This window comes from Staurois parvus, unplaced genomic scaffold (assembly GCF_062004578.1).
Source record: "Staurois parvus isolate SC_StPar_1 unplaced genomic scaffold, SC_StPar_1.0 ptg000147l, whole genome shotgun sequence".
Classification (NCBI taxonomy): Eukaryota; Metazoa; Chordata; class Amphibia; order Anura; family Ranidae; genus Staurois; species Staurois parvus.
Window position 1 is genome coordinate 6802490 of NW_028317943.1, and position 25288 is coordinate 6827777.

At 42.4% G+C, this 25288-nt stretch overlaps 1 protein-coding gene across 1 annotated transcript in view; it reads right to left on the reverse strand.

The window, feature by feature from the left end:
* The window catches only part of ADAMTS20 (ADAM metallopeptidase with thrombospondin type 1 motif 20), a 298171-nt gene extending 287462 nt beyond the window's left edge, over nucleotides 1–10709 (reverse strand). Inside the window, exon 1 of the mRNA XM_089674002.1 lies at nucleotides 10376–10709. Coding sequence (XP_089530128.1) covers nucleotides 10376–10466 — 91 coding nt within the window. The 5' untranslated portion in view covers nucleotides 10467–10709. The remainder of the gene's footprint in view (nucleotides 1–10375) is intronic.
* Nucleotides 10710–25288: the final 14579 nt, after the last annotated feature.

Sequence of the window (25288 nt, forward strand, 5' to 3'; positions counted from 1 at the left end):
ATGTTGCATAACCACGCAACTGTCAAAATGCGACAGTGCTGAAAGCTGAAAATTGGCCTGGTAAGGAAGGGGGTATAAGTGCCCGGTAGGCAAGTGGTTAAACCATCTGTCTGATATCTACTTTAGGGCTCATTTACACCGGATGCAGCCAGGTGCATTTTTAAATGTGGTTAAAAACGCAGTACAAATACACATGCAAGAAAAAATTAATGGATTCTAACGAGCCTAGTTTGCACCACTACAGTGTTTTCATGTGCCTTTAAAAAAAAAGCACTGCATGCTGCATTTTTCCGCCACTGTAAGGCAGCAAAAACTTGCATGAACACACACAAACATATTGCAAAACACATATAAACGTGTGCAAATGAAAATGTGGCATGCTGTACTTTTTTTAAAACCACACCAAAGCATTGCAGTGGTGTAAATTAAGCTCATTGGAATACATACATTTTTCTTGTATATGCATGTGTACTGCATTTTTGCTGGGTTTATAAAACACACCTGATTGCATCTGGTGTAAATGAGCCCTTACACCATAATCACACCGATCCCGACTTTGAAATTAAAAAAAAAAACTCAGAATTTCAAAGTCGGATGATATTTTTTAACATGCAATTTGCAAGACATCTGACACAAATGTCTATACAAATCGCACCAAAAGTAGTACATGCACTACTTTAGAAATTGGTGAGGCTCAGACCAAGTGGGAACCACATTGACATGACCACTGTAATTTCAGACAATAGGGTGCGACTTCACATGCCAAGTCGCACCTAGTGTGACCCGGGGACTCATCTCATCTCATCTGCTCTTGATTTCATCACTAATTATAATGAACACAAACTCAATTACTTACAATGCAAAACCAAGTTTGTAGAACTTATTTCCAAATGTAAATGCTCTGGAGAAAATAGATGTGTCACCAGGACAGGTAGTTAGGTTGCAGACACCACTTTAACAAAACAAGAGAAGTCAACTTTTTATTCATTCCTAAAGGTAAGTATGTACAGCTAGAAAGGGGGGAAATAAAACAAAGCTATCGATTTGCTTTAAATGAAAAATAGGTCATTAGGATGGGTTTCAGGTTTGACTCAGTAATGAGCTTGACCTAAACCCAAGCTGTTTGCAGTTCACTGAGCAGCAAACTAAATAGCCAGATTTGGTCAGTTTGCATTCCCCCCCATCCACCCAAAACCATTGCCTGCTACCACCCAGGGAACTGCCATTTGCAACAAAGTATCAACGGCTAGGGGGCATGTCCACGGGTCATTGCCTCATTTTTTACCTGTCAAATCGGCAAGTGATGTGCCCCATGGAGAGACACTCACCCAATAACTTGTAGACATGTCGTGCTCAACGGGCGAGGATTTTTTTTGTTTCATTTTGGTCGGCATTTATCGTAATTGATGTTGGATCTACTTTGGGGGACATTTATTTTCTTCAATAAAAGTATTTTTTAAAAACTGTGTTTGTGTTTTTATATACTTTTGACATTTTTGGGGGTGAATAAGTAGGGGTATTATGCACCCCATACTCATTCACTTGGGGGAGTGGAATCTGGGGGCCCCCTTGTTAAACGGGGCTTCCAAATTCCACAACCACCACCCACGGTTTTGGGGAAAAGGTCCATGTCCCCATCAACAATGGAACAAGCTGCTTTGGGTGGGGGGGCCCCTCTCCCGCAAAGCACAACCTCATGTTGAGGGGTATGTAGTCTGGTATGGCTCAGGAAGGTGCTCGCTTGTCCTTCCCCCATTCCTGGCCTGCCAGGCTGCATGCTCGGATAAAGGTCCGGTAAGGATTTAGGGGGGGGTGCACAGCATTTTTTTTTTACATTCTGGTGTGTGGTTTCCCTTAAAATTCATACCAGACTGAAGGGGGCTGGATATCTTATAACCCCTTTAATTTAAGGGGTTTCAAAGTATGAAAGTCCCCCCTCCACAGCCCCCACATCCACCAGGCCAAGGTTATGGAAAAGAGGCCCTTGTCCCCATCAATATGAGAAGGTGCTTTGCCAGGGGGCACGCTGCCAAGGTACTCTTCCCCATGTTGAGTGCTTATGGTATGGTTCAAGAGGGAGTTGAGGGCTGCACACTTGTTGTCCCTACTTTTCCTGGCCAGCCATGTTGCATGACCAGGTAGGGATCTGGTATGGACTTTGGGGAGGGAATACCACTTTTTTTGCATAGGGCTCCCATTACAAATCTTTACCAAATCCTAATCTAGGAGGTATAGGAAGAACCTATATGTTTTTTTTCCTATTTGGTGCAGGTCATGTTAACTGGGATGTTTCAGGAGGCCAGGGATTACATGCTCACTGCACCACCTCTTTTCCTGTCCACCCTTCCACCCACTCATTTTAAGGCGGGACCTCACGTAAACATTATTGTACGTGGTCCCTTCCAAAAGCCATGGCCTGGTGGATGTGGGGGTCTGTCGGAGGAGGGACTTGTCAGAATCTGTAAGCCCTCTTAAAATCAGGGAGCCCCAAGAAATCCAATGTAAATGTAAATAGTAAATCAACACAAACTACTAAAAAACAAATATATTAAAAAAGCAAAATGTCTCATGATGTTTAATCCTCTTCAGTTGACTCCCGTCGCAAATGACAATTTGCCCATGCTGCTGAGATACTGCTGAAATTTAAACAGCAGTACTGGGGAACCTGGTTGATGTCATTGGTCAAAAATGGTCAAGATCATACTAGGTAAAATTACAAATGCAAGTTTATGTTTACAAAAAAAAGCAACTGAACATTTTTTTTCACTGGTAAATGTCTCCCATGGCAGTGCCCAGCTAGCCATGACCTTATTTATCAACGGCTTGCAGAAGGGCCTTGAAAATGAGCAGAAAAAAATGACAAGATTTAGCTCTTATGGATTTCAGTGGGCTTTAGGTTACGTTTGTTAAAATCCAAGTGTTTGGCAAACGCCCAGCATTCTGAACCTTGCTCAGTTTGCTCATCACTATAGGTCACTTTCATCCTTTAGATGACCTAAAAAAAAAATCAATATTTACAATAGTAATACAAAATGATACTTATTTATTTTAACAATTCAAACAGGGAAGTAAAATGCTAAACTCAAGCAGACATTTAAAGGAAACTTCCCGCAGAGGCATTTTTGATGGACAGGTTTTGATGGAGCATGCTCCAGGGCTATCCTCCACATCCCTAATTCAGCCCATGCTGAGTTACTGATCTAAAAGCATGTGCATATTAGATATTAGAATATCAGGTACACAAACGCTTGCACTGGGTCATTGACTTACTAAATTTTATTAAGCAAAGATGAGCAGCACAGCCCACAAACATACATCCTTAAGAGAAGGTCAGCAACGGCAGCTCCTATTTTTCAACCCTGACAGATTCCCTTTAACTAATATTATTTATATCTCGAAACAATGATTCCCCAACCAGTTGCACAGCAGCCACATGTAACTGTACTCTGAGTGATGCCACTTGCTACACCCTATCAGCAGGTGCTCATCTTACAGTACTCATGTCACAGCACCTGCTTCTGCATTATAGAGCACTTATAACTCAGAAGCAAACTAGACTTAATCCATTTCATGTATTGTCATGCATGTTTTAATAAAGGCAGGTTTTACATGCTATGTTTCCATACTCGCTTGTTATATATATCCAAAGATGGATTACGGGTAAAAAAATATAGTGAATCTCTGTCAAAGGATAAACCTACAAGCAATATGGTGTATGCTCTTTACCTATTACTGATACAGCCTCAACTGCAGCCTTAATATTTTCCATGGCTCTATACTAAAGCAGACCTGTATTTTGCCCATTATTGCAAGAAGCCAAAATTTGCTTTTAGTGAGCTCCCGGTGTCTCTTTAATCTACCAGAGTCCCTTAACTTGTTGTGTAAGCTCCCATCAGAGCTTACACAGGGGTAAGGTTTCTCTTCCTATCCTCACATGAACATTTCTAGTGGGTCAAAAGGGGGAGCAAGTGGAAGATACCCAACCAACCTGCTACTGTGTTACAGTACTTAGAGAATCCCTAGGACCTCCAGTACTCACAGGATCCCTGCCACATCTTCCAGAATTTCTAGGATTTCCAGCACTCACATGATCCCTGCTAGTTCTTCCAAGGTTTCCAGGATTCCTAGGAACACCAGTATTCAAATGATCCCTTCCTGGTCTTCCAGAATTTCCAGGATTACTAGGACCTCCACTACCTCCAGGACTTTCAGTGTTCCTTGTATGTTGGGCGTTTCCTCTGACCAAAAGGGTATTTAAGTACCAGCCTTTGAAGTGGCTGGAGCTGTGTCTTAGCACTAGCTACCTGGGAGCAAAAGCGGTATAGTACTTGCCTGCCAGTTGCCTGTTTACTGTCGACCTAGACTGACCTGAATATTCTCTTGCTTGCCACCTGCCTAGACCTTGACAAATCTCTCTCCTGCCTTGACTCCTGCCAGGACCCAAGTACTCGCTTATCTGCCACATGCCAGGATCTGACTTTTTTCTTGTCTGCAGCCCTATGAACAATCTTCACAATGTAGCCTGTTCCAGCCACCCCCCTTGGTGGTGCAATCTTGAGTGCCATGACTTGGTATCAGTTTACTAGGACCACCAGGGTTAGCACATCTCTACCACCAGGCGCTGTGGTGAAGGCCAAATGTCACTTGGATCCCATGCCTCATGTCAGCTCACATCACCTGTGAGGGGGAACCATAACAATTTACCCATTATACTTAATGTCCATCTCCAGCCTACATTTAATTCATTTTTAAAAAGAGAGAAAATGTCTATGAAAGCCTTCGTTTATCCATGTAAGGATTAATACCTACGTAGCCTTCATGATATCAAGGATGGAATTATATAACTAGAACAGGGTGGTTCTACTGCTTTCACACCTCCCATCCTGTTCTTGGAAATTACTATCTACACATTGAATGGTGATTGGATTAAAGGTGTCTGTGATACCTGTGTGGATATAAATGCTGGGGTATCTTCCTGACTTTAGACTCCTTAGACATTCACTATATTGCCAAAAGGTATTGGGACGCCTGCCTTTACACACACATGTATTGAAAGAAAGGGGGTGCTGTGGCGCTTAGGAAAAAAATAAATGTATGAAAATTATACTACACACACACACATATATATATATATACATATATATTAGAAAAAACTCCTCTCCTCCACAGGCAGTATTTCATATTTTCAGCATAAATTAAAACAAAACCAGACATCCCATAGTGTAAAACTGTATAGAACTTTAATATGGGGTCAAACAATAGAAATGCCTGTGGAGGAGTTTTCTAATATTGATGCAGTCCTAGTGGAGAGTTATCGGTTACTACCAGCAACCACTGTTAAAAGGATGAAGGAATATCGGCCATCAGGACCATATTGCATATTGGGATAGTCCCAAAAGCGAGTGTGACTTACCTAGAGATAGGTTGTCATGAAATGACAATGAGTTTACATCTATGTGGGGCACCAGGGTGAACACAGTGAAGCACTTGTCATTCCAGTATGGAGGTTCAACGTTAAAAGATACAGCACCATTGCACTAATTATTCACATGTTGGAACTCAATAATAATATTGTATTTGTATTTTGTTCATTGTTATCACTTTAAATTGCACATTGGATTTAGTTGATCTGTGACCTTAGCGTGGTCCATTTTGAAATATTTACACACACATGACGTTTAAGGACATCCCAGTCTTTGTCCGTAGGGTTCAATATTGAGTTGGCCCACCCTTTGCAGCTATAACAGCTTCAACTCTTCTGGGAAGGCTGTCCACAAGGTTTAGGAGTGTGTCTATGGGAATGTTTGGCCAGTCTTCCAGAATAGCATTTGTGCACGGATGTCGGATGAGAAGGTCTGGCTCGCAGTCTACGCTCTAATTCATCCCAAAGATGTTCTATTGCAGTGGTCGGCAAGCCGCGGCTCGCGAGCCACATGCGGCTCTTTACAAACTTAAATGCGGCTCTTCTGCGTGCCGGGCGCCCCAAAAAAAGGACTCTGCAGCTGTCAGGATGTAGGCGGGGCAGCCAGGATGTAGGCGGGGCAGCGTGACAAACTCCTCTCCTTTCACAGTCCGCCCTGAAGACCAGAACGGCGCGGGAACGCGGCGAGAGGAACGCGCAGAGCAAAGGTAAGTAAATTGACACAATATGGGGATGTATTACTATGGGGGATGTATTACTATATGGGAGATGAATTACTATATGGGGGATGTATTACTATATGGGGGATGTATTACTATATGGGGGATGTATTACTATATGGGGGATGTATTACTATGGGGGATGAATTATTATATGGGGGATGTATTACTATATGGGGGATGAATTACTATGGGGGATGAATTACTATGGGGGATGAATTACTATATCGGGGATGAATTACTATATCGGGGATGAATTACTATATGGGGGATGAATTACTATATGGGGGATGTATTACTATATGGGGGATGAATTACTATGGGGGATGAATTACTATATGAGGGATGAATTACTATATGAGGGATGAATTACTATGGGGAATGAATTACTATGGGGGATGAATTACTATATGGGGGATGAATTACTATGGGGGATGAATTACTATGGGGGATGAATTACTATGGGGGATGAATTACTATATGGGGGATGTATTTTCAGTTTTAAAAATGTGGCTCTCAAAATAAATTTCAATCGTGGTTTTGGCGAGATTTGGCTCAGTTGAAAAAAATGGTTGCCCACCACTGTTCTATTGGATTGAGGTCAGGACTTTGTGCAGGCCAGTGAAGTTCCTCCACCCCAAACTCACTCATCCAGGTCTTTATGGACCTTGCTTTGTGCACTGGTGCGTAGTCATGTTGGAACAGGAATGGACCATCCCCAAACTGTTCTCACAAAGTTGGGAACATGAAATTGTCCAAAATGTCTTGGTATGCTGATGCCTTAAGAGTTCCCTTCACTGGAACTAAGGGGCCAAGCCCAACCCCTGAAAAACAACCCCACACCATAATCCCCCCTCCTCCAAACCTTAAACTTGGCACAATGCACTCCAGAGAACACGTACCCACTGCTCTAGAGTCCAGTGGCGGTGTGCTTTACACCACTACATCCGACACTTTGCATTGCACCTGGTGATGTAAGGCTTGGATGCAGCTGCTTGACAATGGAAACTCATTCCATGAAGCTCTCTATGTACTGTTGTTGTGCTAATCCGAAGGCCACATGAAGTTTGGAGGTCTTTAGCTATAGACCCTACACACAGTTGGAGACTTCTGTGCACTGTGTGCTTCAGTATACGCTTACCCTGCTCTGTCATTTTACATGGCCTACCACGTCATGGCTGAGTTACTGTTCCCAGTTGCCTCCACTTAGTTATAATACCACTAACAGTTGACCGTGGAATATTTAGTAGCAAGGAAATTTCATAGATGGACTTACTGAACAGTTGGCAACCTATCACGGTATCACTGAACTCCTGAGAGTGACCCATTCTTTCACAAATGTTTGAAGAAGCAGTCTGCAGGCTTAGGTGCTTTATTTTATACACCTGTGGCCATGGAGGTTATTGAAACACCTGAATCCAATGATTTGGAGGGGTGTCCCAATACTTTTGGCAATATAGTATACTCTGGACTGATAGCTGTTATAGCACCATGTCCCATAGACGTTCACAAAATTATTTACAAACTGTAATCTCTAATGTATAAATAATATTCTAACACTCAGAAGAACTGAAGTGGCTTGGAGAAGCTATAAAAAATGTTAAATATTACAGAATAAGTCCAGTTGAATATGAATTATTACTATTACCAAGAGGAAAGGTACTGTTAGGTTTCAGTGCTGGCTGGGGGGGGGGGTTGAGAGTGATTGTAAATCTCTCCAAAGACAGCAACACAGCCACTTTTTAACTGCTTGTGGCACAGGCAGCCTGGATGGAGCACATGCGTGAGCCCGCTGCTAACCCGTGCTGTCCCTGGCTACAGTGGGATTTGGCAGCAGGTCCTGGCCAATGATTTTAGGCTGAGACCTGCTGATCGGCTGTAGCCAATCACAGCACAGGGCACTGTACACAGATCAGTGATCTTGCGGTTTCTTCTCCCTGAGGAGTAGGGAGAAAAACAGCCAGATCTGTAAGTAAAATCAACACATATTACACTTGTTAGGCACACAGTTAACTCCTTGATTTACTCTAGATTTTATCTCCTTCCCAGCGAGTGTGATTAGTACAGTGTCAGTGTAGTGTATTATATCTGATCACTTTATCAATGTCACTATTGATGTCAGTGTCAGTTAGTCAGTGTACCTCCGAGCGAGGGTCTGCCAGCACCAGATCATAGTCCCACTATAAGTCGCTGATCACCACCATTACCAGTATAGAATCGTAGAGGTGTAAATTTAAGTATTTATACACCATCATTTGTAGACGCTAAACCTTTCACAAAAACCAATTAATATACACTTATTAGGATTTTTTATTTACCAAAGACATGTCACAGAATACCCTTTGGCCTAAATTTATTAATTTAAGAAATTATATTTTTTTATTGGATATGTTTTATAACAGAAAGCATAAAATGTTGGGGGGGGGGGTTCAAAATGATCAATTTTAATTGATATAATAAAAAAAACAGCGGTGATCAAATACCACCAAAAAAAATCTCTATGTGTGTAAAAATAAATGATAAGAAGTGTTGCATGATGATAATTGCCAGTTAAAGTAGCGCAGTGCTAAGTAGCAAAAACATGCTTTGGTTGTGAAGGGGGTAAAATCTTCTAGAGGTCAAGTGGTTAGATGAAATCTCTGAGCGGGTTTTATTCGCCCCTGTTCATAACGGTGTGCTAGGGGATCAGGTCTGATTTCCCACAGCACACAAAATGCGCGTCCTTATAGCACACACACGGCAGTGCCATTATTTCTTAATAGCATCCATCCTGCGCACCAGTGTGAACCCAGGCTTACTGTCTGAGCCCTATTGTCCTAGTGACCCCTACAGGTTCTGGTGTCACAAGGATACAAAGTAAAGAGAAATCTTCCCTGTAGAGTCACTGACAGCAATAAAGACCCACCAGAGCCCACTCTATTTAAAATAATAAAAAAGAAAAGAAAAAAAAAAGTTTTGATTGGATGTGGGCTTTCCATTTATACAAGGCTATAACAAAACAAATTCTATCATATACAAACACAAAAAAACGATATACATAACAGCCCTGCCCAAAGGAGCTTACAATCTTTTGGTTCAGTAGATGTTAGGTACTTATCTCCAGTAACAGCATTTAGCAGCAACATGCACTAGTAGACAGAGAGAAACAAAAGTACAATTAGTAATGAATGGTGTCATCTTCGCCACTTGAAAATCAAGTAAGCGGTCACGTGAAATCAGCAGACAGCTAGACTTTGACAGGTGAAGGATTGCATTTTATTAGGACATCTTTTACTTTAATGATGTGCACTTTACTTTTTACTTTCTTTTAGGTTTTTGATTGGTTATCCAGGACCTATTTGAGTCTCTCTCATTTCATTGGTAGATGCAGCCTATTTTTACTGGTCAATTAAACGGTGTCCAAGTTATGGTGGGCACCATCCATTAATGGACAACCACTGAGATGTATAACCAGAACGTTTATTTTCCATTTTAGGTAGAATACAGAAGGGTTGGAACCCCCGCCATGTTTTTATATTTAAATTCGGTTTTAATAACGTTTTGTAAGTTACAAAGCAATGGCTGGATACAAGGATAGCAAAGGATGTTGTCCAAGGAAACAGTAAACCAAAGGATGGCAGACCAAGCATAGAGTACTACCTGGAAATCAGATTGAAAGGTGATGTGATGACCTGATCAGAGATATGCGTAGGATGGGGGAATCCCTGTCAGGTTTTTATCGCTGTCTATGACCCCATTTGGGGTGATCCAACATCAATTTTGTTTTGTTGGCTTTTGTCACTGTAATAAAAAAAATGATGAAAAATGCAACATGTCAGAGTTGTCCCCAAAACAGAAACAGGATTAATCTTCCACTGGGGCAGAAGATCCCTGAGTTTACTCACATCCTGATGTGTTTCCATGAAAGGAAGTAAAAGGAAATATTCCAAAGGGGACACAGACAGCAAACAACAACATGACAGGGGTTTAATCTTTTTCTACTGTATCCAAAACTAAAAAAAAAAGTTTTTGGCTGTACGTGCACTGTAGCACATCTTGTAGCATTGCCTGATCCCCCAGACTGTGCCCCCTATACATTCCCTGGCTGTACATTGGGGAGCGTCCTCCTCCCAGTGTCAGTGGTTGGCCCTGACTTCCATTCATTACAAGAACGTGGCCCAGATCAGTAGAGGGGGTTAACCCTCGCCATGCAGGCTGTTAGTCCCATCATGCTGTCAGTGACTTGCTGCATTACCTTGCTTGGGGTGAAGCCGGCTTTCCAAGGACCGAGTGTGCACAACGCAAAGATGACAGATCAGCCCCGCCAACCAGTTTGCAACCAGCATGTTCTCCCCCGGACACAGGGGCTAGGGTCCCTCTCCCTTCACTCCGCTCTCCCCAACCTGCGCCCCTCCAAGCCCCGCTCAGCCCTCACAGCTGCTCCCTCTTCAGCGCTGCCTTCCTCTCCTCAACGCAGGACATCCTCCTCCTCCTCCGGGATCCCCGAACTCCGGCACCAGCTCAGCGCTCCCGGCACATGTGTCACCCGAGGGACAGAGCTCAGCTCAGTGCCAGCAACTCCCAGAGCAGCGCAGGAGCCACATCAAACGAGAGCCCGCCTTCTGGGCCAGCCCCTGACAAATGCACAGCAGACCCTTCTGACTGGAACTCAGCCTATCTACTGCACATACACACTCACATATATATACAGCCCGACTCCTCCGAATACCACACCACTAATAGAGAGAGACCACTGATACACAGAGTAACCACTGATACAAAGATAGACCACTGATACACAGAAAGACAACTGATACACAGAGAGACCACTGATACAAAGAGAGACCACTGATACACAGATAGACCACTGATACACAGAGAGACCACTGATACACAGAGAGACCACTGATACAAAGAGAGACCACTGATACACAGAGAGACCACTGATACACAGATAGACCACTGATACACAGAGAGACCACTGATACACAGAGAGACCACTGATACACAGAGAGACCACTGATACAAAGAGAGACCACTGATACACAGATAGGCCACTGATACACAGAGAGACCACTGATACACAGAGAGACCACTGATACAAAGATAGACCACTGATACAAAGAGAGACCACTGATACAAAGATAGACCACTGATACACAGAGAGACCACTGATACACAGAGAGACCACTGATACAAAGATAGACCACTGATACACAGATAGACCACTGATACAAAGATAGACTACTGATACAAAGATAGACCACTGATACAAAGAGAGACCACTGATACAATGATAGACCACTGATACACAGAGAGACCGCTGATACACAGAGAGACCGCTGATACAAAGATAGACCACTTATACACAGAGAGACCACTGATACACAAAGAGACCACTGATACAAAGATAGACCACTGATACAAAGATAGACCACTTATACACAGAGAGACCACTGATACACAAAGAGACCACTGATACAAAGATAGACCACTGATACACAGAGAGACCACTGATACAAAGATAGACCACTGATACACAGAAAGACCACTCATACAAAGATAGACCACTCATACAAAGATAGACCACTGATACAAAGAGAGACCACTCATACAAAGATAGACCACTGATACACAGAGAGACCACTGATACAAAGATAGACCACTGATACACAGAGAGACCACTGATACAAAGATAGACCAGTGATACAAAGATAGACCACTGATACACAGAGAGACCACTGATACAAAGAGAGACCACTGATACACAGAGAGACCACTGATACAAAGAGAGACCACTGATACACAGAGAGACTACTGATACACAGAGAGACCACTGATACAAAGAGAGACCACTGATACACAGAGAGACCACTGATACAAAGATAGACCACTGATACAAAGATAGGCCACTGATACACAGAGAGACCACTGATACACAGAGAGACCACTAATACAAAGATAGACCACTGATACACAGAGAGACTACTGATACAAAGATAGACCACTGATACACAGAGAGACCACTGATACACAGAGAGACCACTGATACAAAGATAGACCATTGATACACAGATAGACCACTGATACAAAGATAGACCACTGATACAAAGAGAGACCACTGATACAATGATAGACCACTGATACAAAGAGAGACCACTGATACACAGAGAGACCACTGATACAAAGATAGACCACTTATACACAGAGAGACCACTGATACACAAAGAGACCACTGATACAAAGATAGACCATTGATACACAGAGAGACCACTGATACAAAGATAGACCACTGATACACAGAAAGACCACTCATACAAAGATAGACCACTCATACAAAGATAGACCACTGATACACAGAGAGACCACTCATACAAAGATAGACCACTGATACACAGAGAGACCACTGATACAAAGATAGACCACTGATACACAGAGAGACCACTGATACAAAGATAGACCACTGATACACAGAGAGACCACTGATACAAAGATAGACCAGTGATACAAAGTTAGACCACTGATACACAGAGAGACCACTGATACAAAGATAGACCACTGATACAAAGATAGACCACTGATACACAGAGAGACCACTGATACAAAGATAGACCACTGATACACAGAGAGACCACTGATACAAAGATAGACCACTGATACAAAGATAGACCACTGATACAAAGAGAGACCACTGATACAATGATAGACCACTGATACAAAGAGAGACCACTGATACACAGAGAGACCACTGATACATAGACCACTTATACACAGAGAGACCACTGATACACAGAGAGACCACTGATACAAAGATAGACCACTGATACACAGAGAGACCACTGATACAAAGAGAGACCACTGATACACAGATAGACCACTGATACACAGAGAGACCACTGATACACAGAGAGACCACTGATACAAAGAGAGACCACTGATACACAGAGAGACTACTGATACACAGATAGACCACTGATACACAGAGAGACCACTAATACAAAGAGAGACCACTGATACACAGAGAGACCACTGATACAAAGATAGACCACTGATACAAAGATAGGCCACTGATACACAGAGATACCACTGATACAAAGAGAGACCACTGATACACAGAGAGACCACTGATACAAAGATAGACCACTGATACACAGAGAGACCACTGATACAAAGATAGACCACTGATACACAGAGAGACCACTGATACATAGAGAGACCACTGATACAAAGATAGACCACTGATACACAGATAGACCACTGATACAAAGATAGACCACTGATACAAAGATAGACCACTGATACAAAGAGAGACCACTGATACAATGATAGACCACTGATACAAAGAGAGACCACTGATACACAGAGAGACCACTGATACAAAGATAGACCACTTATACACAGAGAGACCACTGATACACAAAGAGACCACTGATACAAAGATAGACCACTGATACAAAGATAGACCACTTATACACAGAGAGACCACTGATACACAAAGAGACCACTGATACAAAGATAGACCACTGATACACAGAGAGACCACTGATACAAAGATAGACCACTGATACACAGAAAGACCACTCATACAAAGATAGACCACTCATACAAAGATAGACCACTGATACACAGAGAGACCACTCATACAAAGATAGACCACTGATACACAGAGAGACCACTGATACAAAGATAGACCACTGATACACAAAGAGACCACTGATACAAAGATAGACCACTGATACACAGAGAGACCACTGATACAAAGATAGACCAGTGATACAAAGATAGACCACTGATACACAGAGAGACCATTGATACAAAGAGAGACCACTGATACACAGAGAGACCACTGATACAAAGAGAGACCACTGATACACAGAGAGACTACTGATACACAGAGAGACCACTGATACAAAGAGACCACTGATACACAGAGAGACCACTGATACAAAGATAGACCACTGATACAAAGATAGGCCACTGATACACAGAGAGACCACTGATACACAGAGAGACCACTGATACAAAGATAGACCACTGATACACAGAGAGACTACTGATACAAAGATAGACCACTGATACACAGAGAGACCACTGATACACAGAGAGACCACTAATACAAAGATAGACCACTGATACACAGATAGACCACTGATACAAAGGTAGACCACTGATACAAAGATAGACCACTGATACAAAGAGAGACCACTGATACAATGATAGACCACTGATACAAAGAGAGACCACTGATACACAGAGAGACCACTGATACAAAGATAGACCACTTATACACAGAGAGACCACTGATACACAGAGAGACCACTGATACAAAGATAGACCACTTATACACAGAGAGACCACTGATACACAGAGAGACCACTGATACAAAGATAGACCACTGATACACAGAAAGACCACTCATACAAAGATAGACCACTCATACAAAGATAGACCACTGATACACAGAGAGACCACTCATACAAAGATAGACCACTGATACACAGAGAGACCACTAATACAAAGATAGACCACTGATACACAGAGAGACCACTGATACAAAGATAGACCACTGATACACAGAGGGACCACTGATACAAAGATAGACCACTGATACAAAGAGAGACCACTGATACACAGAGAGACCACTGATACATAGACCACTTATACACAGAGAGACCACTGATACACAAAGAGACCACTGATACAAAGATAGACCACTGATACACAGAGAGACCACTGATACACAGAGAGACCACTGATACACAGAAAGACCACTCATACAAAGATAGACCACTCATACAAAGATAGACCACTGATACACAGAGAGACCACTCATACAAAGATAGACCACTGATACACAGAGAGACCACTGATACAAAGATAGACCACTGATACACAGAGAGACCACTGATACAAAGATAGACCAGTGATACAAAGATAGACCACTGATACACAGAGAGACCACTGATACAAAGATAGACCACTGATACAAAGATAGACCACTGATACACAGAGAGACCACTGATACAAAGAGAGACCACTGATACACAGAGAGACCACTGATACAAAGATAGACCACTGATACAAAGATAGACCACTGATACAAAGAGAGACCACTGATACAATGATAGACCACTGATACAAAGAGAGACCACTGATACACAGAGAGACCACTGATACATAGACCACTTATACACAGAGAGACCACTGATACACAAAGAGACCACTGATACAAAGATAGACCACTGATACACAGAGAGACCACTGATACAAAGATAGACCACTGATACACAGAAAGACCACTCATACAAAGATAGACCACTCATACAAAGATAGACCACTGATACACAGAGAGACCACTCATACAAAGATAGACCACTGATACACAGAGAGACCACTCATACAAAGATAGACCACTGATACACAGAGAGACCACTGATACAAAGATAGACCACTGATACACAGAGAGACCACTGATACAAAGATAGACCAGTGATACAAAGATAGACCACTGATACACAGAGAGACCACTGATACAAAGATAGACCACTGATACAAAAATAGACCACTGATACACAGAGAGACCACTGATACAAAGATAGACCACTGATACACAGAGAAACCACTGATACAAAGATAGACCACTGATACACAGAGAGACCACTGATACAAAAAAAGACCACTGATACACAGAGAAACCACTCATACACAGAGAGACCACTGATACAAAGATAGACCACGGATACACAGGGAGACCACTGATACACAGAGAGACCACTGATACAAAGAGAGACCACTGATACAAAGATAGACCACTGATACACAGAGAGACCACTGATACAAAGATAGACCACTGATACACAGAGAGACCACTGATACAAAGATAGACCACTGATACACAGAGAGACCACTGATACAAAGATAGACCACTGATACACAGAGAGACCACTGATACATAGAGAGACCACTGATACAAAGTTAGACCACTGATACAAAGAAAGACCACTGATACAAAGAGAGACCACTGATACAAAGATAGACCACTGATACAAAGAGAGACCACTGATACACAGAGAGACCACTTATACACAGAGAGACCACTGATAGACAGAGACCACTGATACAAAGATAGACCACTGATACACAGAGAGACCACTGATACAAAGATAGACCACTGATACACAGAAAGACCACTCATACAAAGATAGACCACTCATACAAAGATAGACCACTGATACACAGAGAGACCACTGATACACAGAGAGACCACTCATACAAAGATAGACCACTGATACACAGAGAGACCACTGATACAAAGATAGACCACTGATACACAGAGAGACCACTGATACAAAGATAGACCACTGATACACAGAGAGACCACTGATACAAAGATAGACCACTGATACACAGAGAGACCACTGATACAAAGATAGACCAGTGATACAAAGATAGACCACTGATACACAGAGAGACCACTGATACAAAGATAGACCACTGATACAAAGATAGACCACTGATACACAGAGAGACCACTGATACAAAGATAGACCACTGATACACAGAGAGACCACTGATACAAAGATAGACCACTGATACACAGAGAGACCACTGATACAAAGAAAGACCACTGATACACAGAGAGACCACTCATACACAGAGAGACCACTGATACAAAGATAGACCACGGATACACAGAGAGACCACTGATACACAGAGAGACCACTGATACAAAGAGAGACCACTGATACAAAGATAGACCACTGATACACAGAGAGACCACTGATACAAAGATAGACCACTGATACACAGAGAGACCACTGATAGAAAGATAGACCACTCATACACAGAGAGACCACTGATACAAAGATAGACCACTGATACACAGAGAGACCACTGATACACAGAGAGACCACTGATACAAAGTTAGACCACCGATACAAAGATAGACCACTGATACACAGAGAGACCACTGATACACAGAGAGACCACTGATACACAGAGACCACTGATACAAAGATAGACCACTGATACACAGAAAGACCACTCATACAAAGATAGACCACTCATACAAAGATAGACCACTGATACACAGAGAGACCACTCATACAAAGATAGACCACTGATACACAGAGAGACCACTGATACAAAGATAGACCACTGATACACAGAGAGACCACTGATACAAAGATAGACCACTGATACACAGAGAGACCACTGATACAAAGAGAGACCACTGATACAAAGATAGACCACTGATACACAGAGAGACCACTGATACAAAGATAGACCACTGATACACAGAGAGACCACTGATAGAAAGATAGACCACTCATACACAGAGAGACCACTGATACAAAGATAGACCACTGATACACAGAGAGACCACTGATACACAGAGAGACCACTGATACAAAGTTAGACCACCGATACAAAGATAGACCACTGATACACAGAGAGACCACTGATACACAGAGAGACCACTGATACACAGAGACCACTGATACAAAGATAGACCACTGATACACAGAGAGACCACTGATACAAAGATAGACCACTGATACAAAGATAGGCCACTGATACACAGAGAGACCACTGATACAAAGAGACCACTGATACACAGAGAGACTACTGATACACAGAGAGACCACTGATACAAAGATAGACCACTGATACACAGAGAGACCACTGATACACAGAGAGACCACTGATACAAAGATAGACCACTGATACACAGAGAGACTACTGATACAAAGATAGACCACTGATACACAGAGAGACCACTGATACACAGAGAGACCACTAATACAAAGATAGACCACTGATACACAGATAGACCACTGATACAAAGGTAGACCACTGATACAAAGATAGACCACTGATACAAAGAGAGACCACTGATACAATGATAGACCACTGATACAAAGAGAGACCACTGATACACAGAGAGACCACTGATACAAAGATAGACCACTTATACACAGAGAGACCACTGATACACAGAGAGACCACTGATACAAAGATAGACCACTTATACACAGAGAGACCACTGATACACAGAGAGACCACTGATACAAAGATAGACCACTGATACACAGAAAGACCACTCATACAAAGATAGACCACTCATACAAAGATAGACCACTGATACACAGAGAGACCACTCATACAAAGATAGACCACTGATACACAGAGAGACCACTAATACAAAGATAGACCACTGATACACAGAGAGACCACTGATACAAAGATAGACCACTGATACACAGAGGGACCACTGATACAAAGATAGACCACTGATACAAAGAGAGACCACTGATACACAGAGAGACCACTGATACATAGACCACTTATACACAGAGAGACCACTGATACACAAAGAGACCACTGATACAAAGATAGACCACTGATACACAGAGAGACCACTGATACACAGAGAGACCACTGATACACAGAAAGACCACTCATACAAAGATAGACCACTCATACAAAGATAGACCACTGATACACAGAGAGACCACTCATACAAAGATAGACCACTGATACACAGAGAGACCACTGATACAAAGATAGACCACTGATACACAGAGAGACCACTGATACAAAGATAGACCAGTGATACAAAGATAGACCACTGATACACAGAGAGACCACTGATACAAAGATAGACCACTGATACAAAGATAGACCACTGATACACAGAGAGACCACTGATACAAAGAGAGACCACTGATACACAGAGAGACCACTGATACAAAGATAGACCACTGATACAAAGATAGACCACTGATACAAAGAGAGACCACTGATACAATGATAGACCACTGATACAAAGAGAGACCACTGATACACAGAGAGACCACTGATACATAGACCACTTATACACAGAGAGACCACTGATACACAAAGAGACCACTGATACAAAGATAGACCACTGATACACAGAGAGACCACTGATACAAAGATAGACCACTGATACACAGAAAGACCACTCATACAAAGATAGACCACTCATACAAAGATAGACCACTGATACACAGAGAGACCACTCATACAAAGATAGACCACTGATACACAGAGAGACCACTCATACAAAGATAGACCACTGATACACAGAGAGACCACTGATACAAAGATAGACCACTGATACACAGAGAGACCACTGATACAAAGATAGACCAGTGATACAAAGATAGACCACTGATACACAGAGAGACCACTGATACAAAGATAGACCACTGATACAAAAATAGACCACTGATACACAGAGAGACCACTGATACAAAGATAGACCACTGATACACAGAGAAACCACTGATACAAAGATAGACCACTGATACACAGAGAGACCACTGATACAAAAAAAGACCACTGATACACAGAGAAACCACTCATACACAGAGAGACCACTGATACAAAGATAGACCACGGATACACAGGGAGACCACTGATACACAGAGAGACCACTGATACAAAGAGAGACCACTGATACAAAGATAGACCACTGATACACAGAGAGACCACTGATACAAAGATAGACCACTGATACACAGAGAGACCACTGATACAAAGATAGACCACTGATACACAGAGAGACCACTGATACAAAGATAGACCACTGATACACAGAGAGACCACTGATACATAGAGAGACCACTGATACAAAGTTAGACCACTGATACAAAGAAAGACCACTGATACAAAGAGAGACCACTGATACAAAGATAGACCACTGATACAAAGAGAGACCACTGATACACAGAGAGACCACTTATACACAGAGAGACCACTGATAGACAGAGACCACTGATACAAAGATAGACCACTGATACACAGAGAGACCACTGATACAAAGATAGACCACTGATACACAGAAAGACCACTCATACAAAGATAGACCACTCATACAAAGATAGACCACTGATACACAGAGAGACCACTGATACACAGAGAGACCACTCATACAAAGATAGACCACTGATACACAGAGACCACTGATACAAAGATAGACCACTGATACACAGAGAGACCACTGATACAAAGATAGACCACTGATACACAGAGAGACCACTGATACAAAGATAGACCACTGATACACAGAGAGACCACTGATACAAAGATAGACCAGTGATACAAAGATAGACCACTGATACACAGAGAGACCACTGATACAAAGATAGACCACTGATACAAAGATAGACCACTGATACACAGAGAGACCACTGATACAAAGATAGACCACTGATACACAGAGAGACCACTGATACAAAGATAGACCACTGATACACAGAGAGACCACTGATACAAAGAAAGACCACTGATACACAGAGAGACCACTCATACACAGAGAGACCACTGATACAAAGATAGACCACGGATACACAGAGAGACCACTGATACACAGAGAGACCACTGATACAAAGAGAGACCACTGATACAAAGATAGACCACTGATACACAGAGAGACCACTGATACAAAGATAGACCACTGATACACAGAGAGACCACTGATAGAAAGATAGACCACTCATACACAGAGAGACCACTGATACAAAGATAGACCACTGATACACAGAGAGACCACTGATACACAGAGAGACCACTGATACAAAGTTAGACCACCGATACAAAGATAGACCACTGATACACAGAGAGACCACTGATACACAGAGAGACCACTGATACACAGAGACCACTGATACAAAGATAGACCACTGATACACAGAAAGACCACTCATACAAAGATAGACCACTCATACAAAGATAGACCACTGATACACAGAGAGACCACTCATACAAAGATAGACCACTGATACACAGAGAGACCACTGATACAAAGATAGACCACTGATACACAGAGAGACCACTGATACAAAGATAGACCACTGATACACAGAGAGACCACTGATAGAAAGATAGACCACTGATACAAAGATAGACCACTGATACACAGAGAGACCACTGATACAAAGATAGACCACTGATACACAGAGAGACCACTGATAGAAAGATAGACCACTCATACACAGAGAGACCACTGATACAAAGATAGACCACTGATACACAGAGAGACCACTGATACACAGAGAGACCACTGATACAAAGTTAGACCACCGATACAAAGATAGACCACTGATACACAGAGAGACCACTGATACACAGAGAGACCACTGATACACAGAGACCACTGATACAAAGATAGACCACTGATACACAGAAAGACCACTCATACAAAGATAGACCACTCATACAAAGATAGACCACTGATACACAGAGAGACCACTCATACAAAGATAGACCACTGATACACAGAGAGACCACTGATACAAAGATAGACCACTGATACACAGAGAGACCACTGATACAAAGATAGACCACTGATACACAGAGAGACCACTGATACAAAGTTAGACCACTGATACAAAGAGAGACCACTGATACACAGAGAGACCACTGATACATAGACCACTTATACACAGAGAGACCACTGATACACAAAGAGACCACTGATACAAAGATAGACCACTGATACACAGAGAGACCACTGATACATAGACCACTTATACACAGAGAGACCACTGATACACAAAGAGACCACTGATACAAAGATAGACCACTGATACACAGAGAGACCACTGATACAAAGATAGACCACTGATACACAGAAAGACCACTCATACAAAGATAGACCACTCATACAAAGATAGACCACTGATACACAGAGAGACCACTCATACAAAGATAGACCACTGATACACAGAGAGACCACTGATACAAAGATAGACCACTGATACACAGAGAGACCACTGATAAAAAGATAGACCACTGATACACAGAGAGACCACTGATACAAAGATAGACCACTGATACAAAGATAGACCACTGATACACAGAGAGACCACTGATACAAAGATGGACCACTGATACACAGAGAGACCACTGATACAAAGATAGACCACTGATACAAAGATAGACCACTGATACAAAGAGAGACCACTGATACAATGATAGACCACTGATACAAAGAGAGACCACTGATACACAGAGAGACCACTGATACATAGACCACTTATACACAGAGAGACCCCTGATACACAAAGAGACCACTGATACAAAGATAGACCACTGATACACAGAGAGACCACTGATACAAAGATAGACCACTGATACACAGAAAGACCACTCATACAAAGATAGACCACTCATACAAAGATAGACCACTGATACACAGAGAGACCACTCATACAAAGATAGACCACTGATACACAGAGAGACCACTCATACAAAGATAGACCACTGATACACAGAGAGACCACTGATACAAAGATAGACCACTGATACACAGAGAGACCACTGATACAAAGATAGAAAAGTGATACAAAGATAGACCACTGATGCACAGAGAGACCACTGATACAAAGATAGACCACTGATACAAAAATAGACCACTGATACACAGAGAGACCACTGATACAAAGATAGACCACTGATACACAGAGAGACCACTGATACAAAGATAGACCACTGATACACAGAGAGACCACTGATACAAAGAAAGACCACTGATACACAGAGAAACCACTCATACACAGAGAGACCACTGATACAAAGATAGACCACGGATACACAGGGAGACCACTGATACACAGAGAGACCACTGATACAAAGAGAGACCACTGATACAAAGATAGACCACTGATACACAGAGAGACCACTGATACAAAGATAGACCACTGATACACAGAGAGACCACTGATACAAAGATAGACCACTGATACACAGAGAGACCACTGATACAAAGATAGACCACTGATACACAGAGAGACCACTGATACAAAGTTAGACCACTGATACAAAGATAGACCACTGATACAAAGAGAGACCACTGATACAAAGATAGACCACTGATACAAAGAGAGACCACTGATACACAGAGAGACCACTTATACACAGAGAGACCACTGATAGACAGAGAGACCACTGATACAATGATAGACCACTGATACACAGAGAGACCACTGATACAAAGATAGACCACTGATACACAGAAAGACCACTCATACAAAGATAGACCACTCATACAAAGATAGACCACTGATACACAGAGAGACCACTGATACACAGAGAGACCACTCATACAAAGATAGACCACTGATACACAGAGAGACCACTGATACAAAGATAGACCACTGATACACAGAGAGACCACTGATACAAAGATAGACCACTGATACACAGAGAGACCACTGATACAAAGATAGACCACTGATACACAGAGAGACCACTGATACAAAGATAGACCAGTGATACAAAGATAGACCACTGATACACAGAGAGACCACTGATACAAAGATAGACCACTGATACAAAGATAGACCACTGATACACAGAGAGACCACTGATACAAAGATAGACCACTGATACACAGAGAGACCACTGATACAAAGATAGACCACTGATACACAGAGAGACCACTGATACAAAGAAAGACCACTGATACACAGAGAGACCACTCATACAAAGATAGACCACTGATACACTGAGAGACCACTGATACAAAGATAGACCACTGATACACAGAGAGACCACTGATACAAAGATAGACCACTGATACACAGAGAGACCACTGATACAAAGATAGACCAGTGATACAAAGATAGACCACTGATACACAGAGAGACCACTGATACAAAGATAGACCACTGATACACAGAGAGACCACTGATACAAAGATAGACCACTGATACACAGAGAGACCACTGATACAAAGATAGACCACTGATACACAGAGAGACCACTGATACAAAGAAAGACCACTGATACACAGAGAGACCACTCATACACAGAGAGACCACTGATACAAAGATAGACCACGGATACACAGAGAGACCACTGATACACAGAGAGACCACTGATACACAGAGAGACCACTGATACAAAGAGAGACCACTGATACAAAGATTGACCACTGATACACAGAGAGACCACTGATACAAAGATAGACCACTGATACACAGAGAGACCACTGATAGAAAGATAGACCACTCATACACAGAGAGACCACTGATACAAAGATAGACCACTGATACACAGAGAGACCACTGATACACAGAGAGACCACTGATACAAAGTTAGACCACCGATACAAAGATAGACCACTGATACACAGAGAGACCACTGATACACAGAGAGACCACTGATACACAGAGACCACTGATACAAAGATAGACCACGGATACAAAGATAGACCACGGATACAAAGATAGACCACTGATACACAGAGAGACCACTGATACAAAGATAGACCACTACTACACAGAGAGACCACTGATACAAAGATAGACCACTGATACACAGAGAGACCACTGATACAAAGATAGACCACTACTATACAGAGAGACCACTGATACAAACATAGACCACTGATACACAGAGAGACCACTGATACAAAGATAGGCCACTGATACACAGAGAGACCAATGATACAAAGATAGACCACTGCTACACAGAGACCACTGCTACACAGAGACCACTGCTACAGAGAGACCACTACTACACAGATAGACCACTACAACACACACAGATAGACCACTACAACACACACACAGAGACCACTGCTACACAGAGAGACCACTGCTACACAGAGACCACTACTACACAGATAGACCACTACAACACACACACAGAGACCACTGCTACACAGAGAGACCACTGCTACACACAGACCACTGCAACACAGAGACCATTACTACGCAGAGACCACTACTACACAGAGAGACCACTGCTACACAGAGACCACTACTACACAGAGAGACCACTGCTACACAGAGACTACTACTACACAGAGACCACTACTACACAGATAAACAACTAAAACACACACACAGAGACCACTGCTACACAGAGAGACCACTGCTACACACAGACCACTACAACACAGAGACCACTACTACACAGAGAGACCACTGCTACACAGAGACCACTACTACACAGAGACCACTACTACACAGAGAGACCACTGCTACACAGAGACCACTACTACACAGAGACCACTACTACACAGATAGACCAGTGCTACACAGGGACCACTACTACACAGATAGACCACTGCTACACAGAGAGACCACTACTACACAGAAAGACCACTGCTACACAGAGAGACCACTACAAC